The 15,965-nt window shown below is 50.2% G+C and overlaps 1 protein-coding gene across 4 annotated transcripts in view; it reads right to left on the bottom strand.

The window, feature by feature from the left end:
- SPNS2 (SPNS lysolipid transporter 2, sphingosine-1-phosphate) overlaps nucleotides 1–15,965 on the bottom strand; it is an 87,867-nt gene that overhangs the window by 56,062 nt on the left and 15,840 nt on the right. For all 4 annotated transcript variants that reach the window (XR_001494300.3, XM_059878218.1, XM_059878217.1 and 1 more), the window contains exon 8: nucleotides 15,192–15,381. Coding sequence is in view for 3 of the 4 variants with exons in the window: in XM_059878218.1 (XP_059734201.1) it covers nucleotides 15,192–15,381 (190 nt within the window). In the remaining variant the exon portion in view is untranslated. The remainder of the gene's footprint in view (nucleotides 1–15,191; nucleotides 15,382–15,965) is intronic.

Genomic DNA, 15,965 nt, shown 5'->3' with positions numbered 1-15,965 from the left:
GGAAAGTCTCATTTCTCAGAGCTCCTGAGAGCTTATTGCTGGAGTGGAATTAGTCATTCCTGGAGTCACGGGGCTCTGCCCAGGGCAGCCCAGGCTCTGGGACCCAAAGGCCTACAAGCACCCAGGACAGAGGCACTGAAGGGGTACTACCTGCCCACTGACAACATGCCAGGCCTGTCTCCGTTTGTCAACCAACTCTCAGCCACCTCGTAAGACACATACCATGACTCCCACTTTACAGATGAGAAGGATCAGGCCCAGGTCACAAATCACTTTCTGGTGATCCCCTCACCCCAGTGACAAGATGAGGGACAGGAAGCTGTCAGGGGGCCAGGGGGAGACTCTGAAAGGTCCCAGAAGTTGCAGCGCAGGGCGAGGCTGGTACAAGGGAAGTCAGAGGAAAGCTCAGGATAGGGAGGGCTTCCACGTGGAAGTGGCACTGAGCAGAGCCCTGAAGGATGGGCAGGATCGGGATGTGACCAGAAGAGCCCCAAGGCCACGCCAGGCAGAGAAGCCAGTGAGCAGAGGCGAGGAGGCCAGAAGGTACCTGCCAGGCTGGGAGGGCAGGAGTGTGGCCAGGGCTGCAGAGAGAGGGCAGGACCCACTGGGGAGGGGACGCAGCAGGGGTCTTCTCCCAGTCTCACAAGGCCTTGGCCCTCCACAAACTGGGGAACTCTTGAGGGCACGGCAGGCCTCCTCTGGGCCTGGGCTGGGCATCCACAGGGCTAGGAATCAGGAAGTGGCTGGTGGGCAAGCCTTAGGTGGGGCGCAGGCAGGCCGCAGACCCACATTCCAGCTAGACAGGATCTGCCAAGCCAGTCTCCTGGGGCCACATGAAAGTGGGGACCGCTCACGCCCATCCTCCCCTCAACTCCCACCTCCAGGGCCGGCCAGGCCACTGTTCCCCTCCCACTCCAGCTCACAGGCCGGGGTCCTACCCTCCACACCCCCTGCACCAGCCACTCCGAGCTACTTTCTCTGCTGGGGCCACGTTCTACCCCCTGCCCGCCCCCCACACCCACAGGACACGCTGAAATACACCTTTTCCTTCCTCCAGCTGGGGCAGGGTGGATCCTGTCCCAAAATAGAGCCGATCAGAGGGAAGCTGCAGCCACAATGGAGCCTTTGAGCTAAACAAACCGCCAGAGGAGGCCAGGTTTCCTCAGACACACCTGGAAACCCACCCCAAGCCACCAAACCCTTGTCTCCACGCGGCAGCTCTGAAGGGCAAAGAGAGGCCTGGCTAGGGAGAGGCCACCTCCTCACCCCATAATTACAGAGCCTCCTGAGGCGCCGCCTGGGCTCAGGGAGGGTCACTCCTTCAGAGAGGTGTGACCCCCTAAGAGTAGACAGCTCGGCCCACCCTGCCACACGGGGCTGCTCCGAGGAGATCACCACCCACTGGGTCTTGATTTCCCCAGCCCCACACCCCACCAGGTGCCTCCATGTGCCAAGAGCTTGTGCTTCTAAATCTGGGAGAGGGACATCCCTGGTGGTCCAGTGGCTGAGACTCCATACTCCTGGGTTCAATTCCTGGTCAGGGAACCAGACCCACATGCTGCAACTAAAACCGGTACAGCCAAATAAATTTTAAAAAACAAGAATAAAAAATAACCTAGGAGATAACCTCAGTGGGTGCTGTTTGTGTTCCCCACAGGCTGTGTGCAAATCAGGCTAATCACCAGCAAACTGCCCAGGGGGCTTTGCTCCTGGATGGCCCCTGTCCCCCCATCACCTGGTCAGACACAGACAGAGGGAGGTGGGGTGGGGCGTCTCCTCCACACCTTGCTTGCCCTCACACCCCTCCAGACACTGATTCCTGTCCATGCTGATCCTAGATGTCCCTCCCTTCTGCCCCCTCCTCCCATCCACTGTCTGGCCTGGGCCAGTCCCTCCTCCTCACCGGTTTCCCAGGCCCCAGTATCCCCCCTCCACAACAGCAGCCCCAGAGGGGACTTCTGAAAGGGAAATCTGACTCTGCCCTCATCCCCTTAGGACCGGCACATGCTTCCCCTGCACCCTGACTCCATCCCCCAGGCCACAGGGCCTGGGAATGCCACTGGGAGCCTGAGAAGCATGAAGCCCCGCAGTCCCTGGTCTTTTCCATCTCAGACTCAAGAGGATTTCCCCCTTGAGTTGGGGCAGTGATGGTGAATATTTCTAGCCTGAGTCACCCCCAGACAGAGAGGCATGCACACACACACATATGCACTCACACAAAACCACACAAGCACGCACAGACACAAGCGTCCTCATCTCACACACACACACACACACACATGAGCTCCAACACCCACGCACACACACCTAGACCCAAAACCTGAGATGCAAAACTCACACACCGCAAGGAAACACCTAATCATGTAACAGGGATGACATTCCAAGTATAAAAACATGTATGGCAAGAGTACCAAGCAGATAGTGGCTGACAACATTGATGCAGGCTTGCTGGGGTGAACCTGTTGGAAAACAGCCTAGCATGTACACATGCCTGCTTGTGGTCTCATGATGTGGACAAGAAGTCACGCACACACAATCACACAGGCACACTTGTGCTTGATAAGCACATATGTGCTTGATAAGTCACTTCAGTTGTGTCTGACTCTTTGCAACCCTAAGGACTGTAGCCCGTCAGGCTCCTCTCTCCATGGGATTCTCCAGGCAAGAATACTGGAGTGGGTTGCCATGCCCTTCTCCAGGAGATCTTCCCAGTCCAGGGATCAAACTTGTGTCTCTAAATGTCCCCTGCATTGCAAGGCAGGTTCTCTACCACTAACTCCATCTGGGAAGCCCACATACACATATACGGATACACAAATATACTCTTGCGTTTGCACTCAGGCACCTATATACACATGGACGTGCACACACTCATACCTTCACACACGTCATCACCCCTCCTTGTGTACACCTGCAGGCACAGGTGGGCATGGGCAGGGAGCAGGAGGGAAGCTGGAACACCTACTCCAGAGAAGACTCAGTCCCTGTGTGGTAGAAAGGACAGTGTCTCCACCTTGGTCCATCTCACTCTTCCAACTGGGTAGTCACTGACCTCTGAACTGCAAAGAATGGGTTCTAGGTGCCCCCAGGAAGGGGGGAAGCAAAGATCTCCCAAAGGCTCATGGAGACTCGGGGAGAGCTAAGGCTGATCCTCCCCTTGCATGGGTCAACTCTTCACCCAGTGTGGCTGAGCCAGTCAGGATGCAGGTCCTCAACACAGACTGGTCGTCAGCAAGCTGCTGGGCTGGCTGGCACACTTCACCCCTGGGCCTGCCAGCCTGTAACCGTAGGAACTGGCTCAGGGCACAAGGGTACCGTCCGGCTCCCAGGGGCCAGCAGCCTGGGAGGCAAGCAGGTGGGGAATGGGCTCCAGTCCTCCTGGAGAACTCAGCTGACACGGCGGACTCTTCTGCCCATCCAAGAAGAGACACCTGCTAGCTTCCCGCAGGGACTGGGTCCTCAGAAGAAGGGTAGGTGGGTCTCTCTGAGCCCCTCTGAGGCAGCCCCTGGCAAGTCTCAGTTACTCCAGCTCAAGATGCAAGAGAAAATTATCCAAGAAGCCCCCAAGGGCCAAGTGGTAGGAGAGCCCCCCCAACCTGGGCTATCTGCACAGCCCACCAGTCTCGGTCCTGTACACTGAGGAGGCACCTCCTGCATGCCAGCCAGACTGCCCAGACCAGGCGCCCTGTCCACAGCCCCTCCCAGGCCTTCCCCATCCCAGACCCCTGGAGCATCACAGAGAGGTGAGCAAGGCTGAGTCACTAAACTGTGCTCGGTTCTCAGCCAGGGGTGACAGCAGATCCCAAAACCAACTCTGGAACCCTCAGCTGACCCTGACCACAGCTACCGGGTGGACACATATCCTGGCTGCTCCCTGCCAAGTACCACACAAGTTTCCCTTGTTGGCACCAGACTGGGCAGATGTGGGGCCTACATCCTTGGTCCTTGCTCAGGAATCTCCAAGGCTGAGGAAGGCAGCATCCCCTCCCGGATGTGAAGGCCTCAGTGACCACCATGCTGACTCTGCTTTGTCGTGGTAGCTGCATCTCTCCTTGGGCCACTAGAGAACTCAGAGTTATAACCCGGTTTGAGCTGGAAGGAGCCTAAAGGTCATCTGGAGCAACTCCTGGGTAAAAACATGCTCAGTCGCTCAGTTGTGTCGACTCTTTGCCATCCCACGGCAAGAGATGGAGCCTGGGGGGGCTTGGGGGGGCTCTCCTACCAGAGGAGCCCACCAGGCTCCACTGTCCATGGAATTTTTCAGGCAAGAATACTGGAGTGGGTTGCCATTTCCCACTCTAAGGGATCTCCCCAACCCAGGGATCGAACCTGAGTTTCCAGTGTCTCCTGCATTGGCAGGCGGATTCTTTACCACTCTGCAACCTGGAAAGCTCCCATACTACACTTGATCTTAGCTAAAAGGCTGAGAAGTCTTTTGTAAAAATGGAAGGTTGCAATTGCATCATAGATCTCCCATCCCCCAGAAGTAAAAAAAAAAAAAAAAATTTTACACCAGGGGGGACAAATGTTTTTCACCAAAGAAAAGAACAAAGCTTAATGAGATAAGTATTAAATATTGGCAACAAGGCAAAAAAACCCCAGATGATTCTAGGGTAGAAAATATAGCCCTTCCTAGCTCTCCCTCCCCAAAGCTATTCTCCAAAACCTCCATATCTGGAGGGAAATAAACTGAGGAGGGGTCCTTTGTTTCCACTCTTAACTGAGACCCAATGGCAAAAGCTACTGGGGAGAAATGGGTAGAAGTGGAGAAAGTGAATGAATGACACCAGTTATTGACTTCACGTGAGACCTAAAAACAGCTCCCATCCCAGAAGAGGGGATACACTCCGTCATTAAGTAGAATGAACCCTGTGATAGAGCATTTACCTAAATCCCAGAAGAAAGAGCAGTGTCCAGGTGTTCTAACAAAGCCACTCCCACCTTACCTGAGCCCTGCAATTCCCTCCAGTGACAGAAAACCTAACACTCAACTCTCAAGCTGCAGCCCCTTTAGGGAAGAGAAGAGTCACAGGAAAGGCAGGAATAGGGTGGAAGAAAACAGAGAGTCACCCATACTACATCACAGCACTGTGACATCAGAGCAGAGCTGCCCATACCCAGGCTGGGGAGAGCAAGCAGCATGTGAACTCTGCAAACATACAGAAAAAGAGAGAGAGGGAAGGAGGAAGGCAAGTGGGGAGGGAAGGAAGAAGAGGAACGAAGGGAGGAAGGCAGAGAGGAGGGAGGGAGGAAAGAAAGAGAAAATAGGGAAAATAAAAAAAAGGAAGAGAGGATGAGAGGCAAAAGGAAGGGGAAGAGAAAGAGGGAAGGAAAGAAAGGAGGAGGGAAGGAGAAGGAAGGAGAGAGAGAAACAGAGGAAACAAAGATGGAGAAGGAAGAAGAAAGAGAGGAAGAAAAAAGAACCCGACCTAGAAGACAAAGGACAGGAAGAGGAGCAGGAGGAAATCTCTAATAATGGTTCCAAACCAGCTGTGTGCTCAGTCGCTTCAGTCATGTCCAATTCTGCGACCCCATTGACTATAGCATGCAAGGCTCCTCTATGGAGTGGGTTGCCAGACCCTCCTCCAGGGGATCTTGCCAACCCAAGGATTGAACCCGGATCTCCCTCACTGCAGGTGGATTCTTTACCACTGAGCCACTGGGGAAGCACTTTCAAACTATATTGAATATTAATTCAATAAAGAAAGAGCTCAAAGGACTTCCCTGGTGGTCCAGTAGCTAAGACTTGGTGCTCCCAACACAGGGGGCCCAGGTTTCATCCCTCATCAGGGAACTAGACCCTACATGCCACAGCTAAAGATCTTGCATGCTGCAATGAAGATAGAAGATCCCATATGCTGCAACTAAGATCTGGTGCAGCCAAATAAATATATATTTTTAAAAAAGGAAAAAAAGCTGGTCAGAATTCGTCAATAAGTCCAAAATTTTCAAATTAATTTGAAGTTAAACAATTCCTTTGATTTCAATTCAATTTCTTCAGGTAAGTTCATACTAATGAATGAAACATTACGTGATTCTATGTATATGAAATATCCAGAATAGGAAAATCTATAAAGACAGAAAGCAGATTAGCAGTTACGTATAGCTGCTGGCTGGGGGAAATGGTGAATGATTTATATGACTATAGAGTTTCTTTTTTTAATAGAAAGTCCAAGAAATGCATTTACTCTGTTGTCCCTTAGTAAGTTTCTTTTTGAGGTGATGAAATGTTCTACAATTGATGTGGTGATGATTACAAACCTCTGCAAATATACTAAAAACCATTAAATTTTGCACTTTAAATGGGTGAATTGCATGGCACATGAATTTCATCTCAATAAATCTGTTTTTAAAATTATCGTATAGGGACTTCCCCAGTGGTCCAGCGGTTGACTCCGTACTTTCAATGTGGGAGGCAAGGGTTCGATCCCTGGTTGGGGAACTAAGATCCCATGTATCACAAGGCACAGTCAAACAATTTTTTAAAAAGAAACAAGAAAAATTTCCATATGACCCCAGTTTAATAAAAGTATTTCTAAAAACATAAACCTATGTTTATACACTGAGAGACACATATAGAAGGATGGTCACATAAAAGTGGAAACAAACAGGCCAAGATGTTAAGAGTAGCTGATTCTGGAGGATGAGAAAATGGAAAGCTGTTATTTTCTTCTTCAGGCTTTTCTGGTTTTGCTTTTTTTTTTTTTAATTTTTCCCCAAATAAAAATAGAAAGGGCACTGATAGAGTGTGCTGGATTGAACTGCTGGTCTCAACGTTTGAGTTCACTGTGGTAGCATGTGGCTGCCACATCCCTGATGTGTCAAGGGCCCCAGAGTATCATCCTCTGTCCTCTCCTCTTCTCTATTCAAGGTCAGGCCCGTGCTGATTTCATTCAGCCTCATGGCTTTAAATACCAGCCTAGACCTCTCTCCTGAACTCCAGACTCATATATTTCCAACTGCCCCTTAACATCTGCAGGTGAATGTCCCAAAAGGCACCTCAAATTCAAAATGTCTAAAATTGAACTCCTAATCCTACTCTTTTCAAAAGCAAAAAAAAAACAAAAAAACAACTCAGCACCTTCATCTCAGTAAATGGCAACTCTGTGTTTCCAATGGCTCAGGCCAAAAACCCTGGAGTCATCCTTTCTCTCATCCTTTTCTCTCACACCCCACACTGAACCCATCAGGAAATCCTGTTGATTCTACTTCCAAAACACACCCAGAATCTGACCACTTCTTTACACTTCCTCTACAACCAGCCCAATCCAAGCCACAGGCATCTCTTGCCTGCATTATTGGAAAGTCTGCTAATGGGCTTTCCTATCTCTTATCTTTATCTATTTCATTTTGTTATCATCCCAGCAGCCAGGAAGACCTTGTTAAGCCACACGCTAGGGAGTTACAAGTGAAAATGAAAGTGTTGGTCGCTCAGTCGTGTCCTACTCCTTGCGACCCCATGGACTTCAGCCTACCAGGCTTCTCTGTCCAAGGAATTCTCCAGGCAAGAATACTCGGATGGGTTGCCACTTCCTTTTCCAGGGGCTATTCCCAACCCAGGGATCGAACCAGATTCTTTACTGTCTGAGCCACCAGGGAAGCCCAGGTAGTTACAGAAAGTCCACAGCTGGGACTGCCCTGGTGGTCCGGTGGTTAAGACTCCATGCTTCCACTTCAGGATGCATGATTCAATCCCTGGTCAAGAAACTCAGATCCTGCATGCCATAAATAAATTTAAAAATTTAACAAAACAATTCCCAATTAATCATGCTTCTTGGTATGCACATCCTTGTACAGTCCTCTCCCAAGGGGAAAACTGGGCCAGCTTTACCCTTTGCTTCAACCAATGCAGTAAGGCAGCAGTGATGCTATGCTCTTCCTGGCATAGGCCTTAAGAGACTTCACAGCTTCCATGTCTGCTTTCTGAGAATGTGGCCCTGAGACCACAATGGAAGCAATGAGTTTGGGCCAGTGGAGGATGAGAGACCGAATGGAGGAGCCCCAGCCAACCACCAGACACAAATGAGATCAGCTTGGAGGTTCAACCCAGTCTCCCAGTTAAAGGCAGCTATGGAGTGAGCCATCCAGCCAACTCACAGAATCATAAGAATAAATCATTAACTGAAGCCACTAAGTGGTATGATGATTTGTTACTCGGCAATAGCTAACTGATACAAACCATCAGTCAGAGCATCACCTCTGAGCTAAAAATCCTATAATGGCTTCCCATTTCACTTAAATTGGAAGCCAAAGTCATTTGATGTACAGGGTTCCATACAATCAGCACCTCCCTCTCCACCCCTACCACTCCCTCTGACCTCATCTCCTCTGCTCTACCCTGGTTGGACCCATTCCAACCGCATTTCCTAGAAGACACCAGTATGTTTCCCCTGCCCAGGGCCGTTGCACTTGCTGTTCCTTCTACATGGAGGGCTCTCCCCACCTCTACCCCCGTATCCACATGGCTCCTTCCCTCACTGGCTTCAGGTTCCCACTGAAGCATCAGCATCTCAGTGAGGCCTCCCTGACCTCATGGCACAGCCCAGTCCCTCTTCTTGTCCACTCTCCGCACTCTGTCCTTTTCCACAGAACTCAGCCCCATCTAACTCACCATTTATTTTACATCTTTTTTTTTTTTCGGCCGTGCGCACAGCATGTGAGATCTTAGTTCCCCAACCAGGGATTGAACTCATGCCCCCTGCGTTGTAAACATGGAGTCTTAACCACTGGACCACCAGGGAATCCCCTATTTTATATCTATTTTGTTGCATACATATTTTTGCCTGTTTTGTTCAATGATGCACCCTCAGAGCCTAGAACAGAGCCTGGCACACAAGATACGTTTGGGAAATACTGGGTAAGTGAGTGAACATCATTTCTGCTCATCCTGGCTAGGACCTGCCTTGCAGCCACCTCACCATGTCCCCAGCTCTGCTCCCTCAGCCCGTGAAGCCCAGCAGGGTGTGAGGGTAAAGACCCCCCACTTCCAGGCTTCTCACCTGTGAGACGAGAAGAGCAGCACAGAACCAGAGACGACTTGGGTGGGGGGGGGTACACCTGTGGGGCTTCGTGGCTGCGTGTGCCCAGATATAGCGCACCATAATGCTGGATAGCAATGGGACCTGGGGCTCAGTGAAGGATGAGCCTCTGGGCCACAGAGCAGACTATTTTCCCAAAACAGCCACTGCAATATTTCCACATGCTCTTTCAGATCACTACTAGTCTCCACCAAAAAGAGTAAATCCATTCTCTCTCCCTTTGAATCTGAGCAAGAAGTTGTGGCTCCAGTGAAGAACAGAATGCCGTGAAAGCGACGCTCCGTAACTTTCAAGGGTATGTCATCAAAGACTATACAGCTTCACCGGGCTCTCTCAAAACTCTAGTCCTTGGAAGCCAGCCACCATGTTGTAAGCAAGCCCAGCCACATGGGGAGGTCACAGGCAGCTGCTCTAGCCAGTATGTCCAGCTAAGGTCTCAGCCAACAGCCAGCATCAGCCATCAGCTCTTAGCCTTTGACATCCAGTTCCCACCCCCCTTCTGCCTAGTTAACCCCAAGTGGAAAACCGATATGTTACCCTCACTCCAACCTTGTCCAAACTACAAAGTCATGAGCAAAATAAGGGTTCCTGTTTTTTTAAACCACTAAATTCCATTATATATCTAGAGTAACTAGAACTGGCCCCAGAGTTCATTTATCTCTTCAGTTAAACCAAGGGGAAAGTACCAGCACTCCCATTTTATAGCCGAGAAAATTGAGGCTCAGCATGGTCAAGATCTTGCCCTAACTCACACAGCTAGGTAGTGAAGAAGCAGGAACAGGTTCAGGTCCTTCAGATGCCTCAATGCATGTTTGTTGCCATCCCCCAATACCAGCTCCTCCCTCTGGACCACAAAGCCCACCTAAGGGGGTACTGCCAATGTTCAACCATCGCCTCCAGCTACCAAGCCAGCGATGATGGAGTTCCTACCCTGAGCTCAGTCCCTCCACTGAATACAAACCCCTTCTCCTCTGAAGGGCAGCGACTCTGGGAAGAAGGCCAAGGAAGAGGGTGTGAGCCAAGACCTGCTGTGCGCGTCTGGATCCCAATTAACAGCCGAGAAGTCAAGTTTCCCTGCCAAGGGGACTGGAAGGAGGGAAGAGAAGGAACCCTCTGCTCCTGCAGGTGGGCCCCAGGGCACAGGCTCCCCCACAGAAGCCCCCAGACCAGACTTCAGATGCTCGGGAAACCTCATCACCGTGAAACATACAGCATGACTTGGCCCTATTTCAGCAAACTGGGGACGAGCATGCCCACGATGCTTCCCCAAACCCTTCCTTCCAATGCAATGCAGCCACAAAAGCAGTGGGAGAAAAGCTATATGCAGCTGCAGACACATGTGTACACACATCCCACACAATTATCTGCTTGCCTGGATACACATGAATGTGCACACTCACACACAGACATGTATTCAAAACAGCACCCATGACACACTCATACACACTGTTCATATATACAATGAATATACATGTACCTGCAATATACATAGAGCATGACTGGGTACACAGAAATGGACACATACGAAAGTACATATATCTGCATTCATATTCACAGACCTGCATATAGTCACACTTAGATGCACGCACACACTAGCACACATGCCCACATTCCTGTGGGCCTTCCCAGGAAGTCCCATCAATTTCCCCTGGAGCCTATCAATTTCCCCAGGACTGGCAGAGAAAGTACAGGAAGAACTGTGCTTCCTTCAATCTGAGAAGGTGAAGGATGGATGGGGGGGGGGGTGGATGGATGGATGGATAGATCAATAGATGGAGGGATGGGTGGATGGAAGACACTCAAGTGACTTCCTATTTTGAACCTAATTTGAACAGAAGCCAATTCCTCAGCCCCCTTTGGCCACCCTTTCTGATACTGACCCGCATAGGTCTCCAAAACCTACTAACAATCCTTCATGGTGAACTGCAGCCAGTTCCCACCCTCTGAAGTTTCAGGGGTGATGTCATATCCAGGGACTTCAGACTTGTGTACCCAACTCCACTAACACCTCTACTTGGATGTCAACCTCCTGCCACAAACTCAGAAGGTACCAAACCAAGCTGTTCATCTCCCCCCAGATTCCATTGTTCCTGCCTACTTTCCTATCTCAGTTAATGGCCTCTTTCTCCTTCCAGCTGCACAGGCTAATATCCTAGAACTCGCCTTTGAGTCTTCTTTCTCTCACACTCTACACTGAATCCATCAGGAAATTACGATGGCTCTACCTTCAAAGTGTATCTATAATCCAACCGTTTCTGACCACCCCTGACACTTCTGCTCTTGCACTCTCCACCCTCATGGGAAGTCCATTCTCAGCACAGAAGTCAGAGTGATTTCACTGGCAGAAGTCAATGACAGAAGAACAATAGAGAAAGTCAATACAACCACAGTTGGCCACAAAACTGACTGACCTTTAGTTACACTGACCAAGAAAAAAGGAAAGAAGACTCAAGTTACTAAGATCACAAATGAACATTATGACCAACCTTACAGAAATTAAAAAGATTATAAGAGAATACGATGAATAAAATTCCTAGAAAGATGCAAACTACCAAGACTGGCTTAAAAAGAAATAAAAAGCCTTAATTGACCAATAACAAGTAAATATTGAGTCAGTAATCAAAAAAACTTGCCACAAACAAAAGCCCAGAACCAGATGGCTTCACTGGGGAATCTGAACAAATGTCTAAAGATGAATTAACACAAATCCTTCACAAGCCCCTCCAAAAAATAGAAGAGGAAGAAGCATTTGTCAACTCATTCTATGAGACCAAACAAAGACATCACAAGAAAACTACAGACCAATATTTCTTATGAATAGCGATGCAAAAATCCTCAGCAAGATACTGGCAAGCCAAATTCAGCAACATATGAATATGATTTTACACCATAACCAAGAGAGGATTTATCCCAGGAATGCAAGGTTGGTTAAACATACAATCAATGTAATATACCATAATAATAAAATAAAGGACAAATGACATGATCATCTCAATAGATTCAATAAACATAAGCCAGACCACCTGCTCCTTAACACAAAACTTCAACTGTCTCTCAGTGAAAGCCAGCTCGACCCAATGCCCACGTGGCCCATCACTTCTCTGTCCTCCTCTCCTTTCTTCACTCCACACTAGCCCCAGTGCCCTTTTTCTTGGTCCCTAAACCTACCAGATACACTCCTGCCTCAGGGCACGTTCCCTCTGCCTGGCACACTGTTCCCCTAAATATCCCATAATTCACCATATTGTGAATTTTACTTATATATCTTACCTGTTAGCTATCTCTGCCAACTAGAATGTGAACTCCGTAAGAACAGAGCTATTTTTGGCTGTTTTATTCACTGATATATCCACAGCATTTAAACCAGCATGCCACTTGGTAGGCACTCAATAAATAGTTGTTTAAAAAAAATGAATGAACAACAATAGCTGGTCCCTCAACCATTCACACAATGAGCAATGATCACCCCCACCCCACCCCCACCAGCCTGACACCATGCTTTGAGCTAGGAGGGCTGAGAAAGATCAGAACCAACCTGGGCCCAGCTGGGAGGGGCGATAAGAGCATATGTAACCAGGACCCGAGGAAGACAGTGCTGAAGAGTGGCGAGGATGGAGAGAGAGGGTAGGACCTAGCAATGAGCGATGGCTCCATGGAGAGACGGTGCTCCAGCCAATCCGTGAGGGCCCAGAATGATTCAGGCACACGGAGAAGGGGAGGGAGTAGAGAGAGCAGATGGAGAGCCCAGATGTAGGGCGCAGGGGGCGTGTCCTGGGAACCAGGCGGGAACTGCATGGCAGGACCACATAGGAATAAGGCTACTAAGGATATCAGGGCCATCCATGAGGGGCCTGAAATGCCAGGATGAGGAGTCAGACTTAGTTTTCCGGAGGCACCAAGGAGCCACGCAAGGCTTCTGATCAGGAAAGGTCCGTGGTGTCACTCTGGCAGTGCGAGAAGAACAGGTTGTGGTGGGGGAGCAGGAACACAAGGAGACCAAGAAGCTGGGTTCTTGGGACAGTCCCAGAGAAAGACAGCAAGGTGTGAGCCAAGATGGGATGGAGTGGACCAAGAGGACAAGGGCAGAGGCTGCCCCGGTGGCTCGGTGGTCAAGACTCCACCTGCCAGTGCAGGAGACACATGGATTCAGTCCCTGATCTGGGAAGATTCCAGGTGCCGCGGAGCAACTCAGCCCACGGGCCACAACTCCTGAGCCTGCGCTCCACACCAAGAGAAGCCACCGTGATGAGAAGCCCGCGCACGGCAACCAGAGAGTAACCCCCGCTCACCACAGCTAGAGAAAAGCCTGCACATCAACGAAGACCCAGCAGAGTCACAAATAAATAAATCAATAGAAATTATTTTTTTAAGTCCATTAAGGAGATAAATTTACAAAAAGGAAAAAGAGAAGAGGGGCGGTTTGGAGGTGTTAGGGTTTATGACTGGTGTTAGTGGGCAGGGGTGGGGTGTGGGGAGGTTGGGGGGAGCTGGAGCCTCAATCTCAGGACCTCAGGAGCACAGAGCCATGGAAGTGGCCAGGGGGTCTGGTCAGGGCATCCAGAGGGATGAGGAGGAGGATGAGGAGTTCTGGGGATCCCGTCCGGCCCCTGTGGGAGCCACAGGGAGAAGCAGGTTCCCAACACAGGAGGGTGGACATGTCCCAGACCCTCCCACCTTCCTGCCCCTCAGCCCCTCACGCCCCAGGGCAGGCCCAGAGAAGAGATTCTCCAGCTGGCTTTGTCAGCCAAGATGCAGTGTCATTTCTAGATGAGCCATCCAGCTCTGGAGATGCACCAGGCTACGGAGAGGGGACAGCTGTGTCCCCGCAACACAGCCAAGGAGCCACTTCCCAGAGCCAAGCAACACAGTGGCAGAAGCAGAGCTGGCAGGGGCTCCGCGGGCCCAGCCAATGCAGAGACAGGCCTTCAACAGGGCCTCCATCTGCCCGGGGCCGCCGCCTCCCTGCAAGGTCAGGCTCATTCAGTCCCCACCAGCTGGAGATGATGATCCCAGTCACGCTCTCGGCCAATAAGCACTAAGGCATTTATTAGGCTGGCCTGGTGTATGCCAGCCTCTGTTTCTCTCCCATGGGGGTGACAAGGGTCAATGTGGCATGAAGGACATAGACTTTGGAGCCTGCGGGGGTGGAGTTAGAGGCTTATCTGTCTCATTCTTGGTGCGGCTGTCTCTGGGCCTCAGTTTTCCCATCTGTTGAGTGGGAATAAGAAAAACCCTTTCCAACAAGGGCATATGGTGGTGGTGGGTTAGTCGCTAAATCGTGTCTGACTCTTGCGACCCCATGGACTGTAGCCTGCCAGGCTCCTCTGCCCATGGGATTCTCAGGCAAGAAAACTGGAGTGGGTTGCCATTTCCTTCTCCAGGGACAAGGGTATGATAAGGACCAAATAAGAGCACATGAGGGAGGGAATGCTAACAGAACTTGTCTATTTCCCAGGAATTTCAGTGGAAACCCAATCAAGGCTGAGGACGCTGGTGAGAAACCCTCATACCTTAAAGGAGGTGCCACCTACCAAGGACAGTACAGTTATATCTACCCACTTTGGTCTAGCTTATGACACTCCTCCAGGCAAATATTCTACATTTGATTTTAAATAGAGAAGAAGATAAAAGACTGAGACTTTCCCTGCATACTTTTAGACTAGAATAATACAGTAGAAGAATCATTTTTAAAAGAAATGAGGTCCCATTATCTCCAATCAAAGCATTAACTAGGAGGGACTTCCCTGGTGGTCCAGTGGCTGAGAGTCCATGCTCCCACTGCAGGGGGCCGGGGTTCAATCGTTGGTCAGGGAACTAGATCCTGCATGCCAAAACTGAGATCCCATGTGCTACAATGAAAACCCAGTGCAGTGACATAATTTTTTTCTTTTAAAAAAAGCATTAACCAAGAGCTCAAAGGACACACTTTAGAGTCATAAAAGCTTAGGCTCAAATCCTAGTTCTACCCCTTCCTAGCTGAGGTTCTTGGTATGCCTTAGTTTACTCATCCGTAAAATGGGAATATCAGAGCTTCACCTGGAAGGAGTGATAAATATAACATTTGGGAAGACCTGGCACAGTGTCAGCCTACGCAAAACAGGAGTTCCCTACCCACCGCAGCCCACTCCCACCTCTGAAGGGCCCCTCACTTACATAGGAGGCCAGGAGGGTGGTCGGGGCCAGGATGAGAGCCAGGTAGAGGCAGGGGGCTGCAGCGAGCAAGCTGGCAGCACAGATGAGGGGCTCAGCCTGAGGGTTGACTTTCTTGTACCTCCTTGAAGTCTCTGCTCCCAGGATGACCCCAATAATGCCAGTCACAACAGTCAGTGCCCCGAAAATCAGGCTGATGGAAAAGAGCAGAGAGGGCTTGGTCAGCAGTGGGATCAGGATAGGGGTCCAGCCACCTGCCCTCCAGTGCTTGATCTGGTGTGTGTGAGTTCAGTCATGTCCAACTCTTTATGACCCCCTGCCAGGCTCCTCTGTCCATGGATTTCCCCAGGCAAGAATACTGGAGTGGGTTGCCATGCCCTCCTTCAGAGGATCTTCCCGACCTAGGGATTGAACCCATGTCTCCTGAGTCTCCTGCATTGCAGGCAGATTCTTTACAGCTGAGCCACATGATCTGGTACCTGCAGGGCATGTGGCTGTGGGCCTCTTCCCCTCCCTCCTAACCTGGGTCCTTGGGACCCTGCTCAGGGATCCATGTACATCCTTCAAGACCCATCACAAATGTCTCCTCTTTGGGGATGCTTTCCCCTGTCCGTTTGCTGATTCATTCACTCTCAGTTACTATAGCACCTTCTGAGTCTCTATCATCAAGATCACTCACTAGACTGTGAATTCCTGGAGAATAGAACCAGGCTTGGTTTACTTTCTTGACTCTAGGCTGGGAGCATAGAGTCTGGAACAAGCAATATATGTTAAGCA

This window comes from Bos taurus, chromosome 19, assembly GCF_002263795.3.
Source record: "Bos taurus isolate L1 Dominette 01449 registration number 42190680 breed Hereford chromosome 19, ARS-UCD2.0, whole genome shotgun sequence".
Classification (NCBI taxonomy): Eukaryota; Metazoa; Chordata; class Mammalia; order Artiodactyla; family Bovidae; genus Bos; species Bos taurus.
This window is presented reverse-complemented; position numbering and strand designations above follow the sequence as displayed.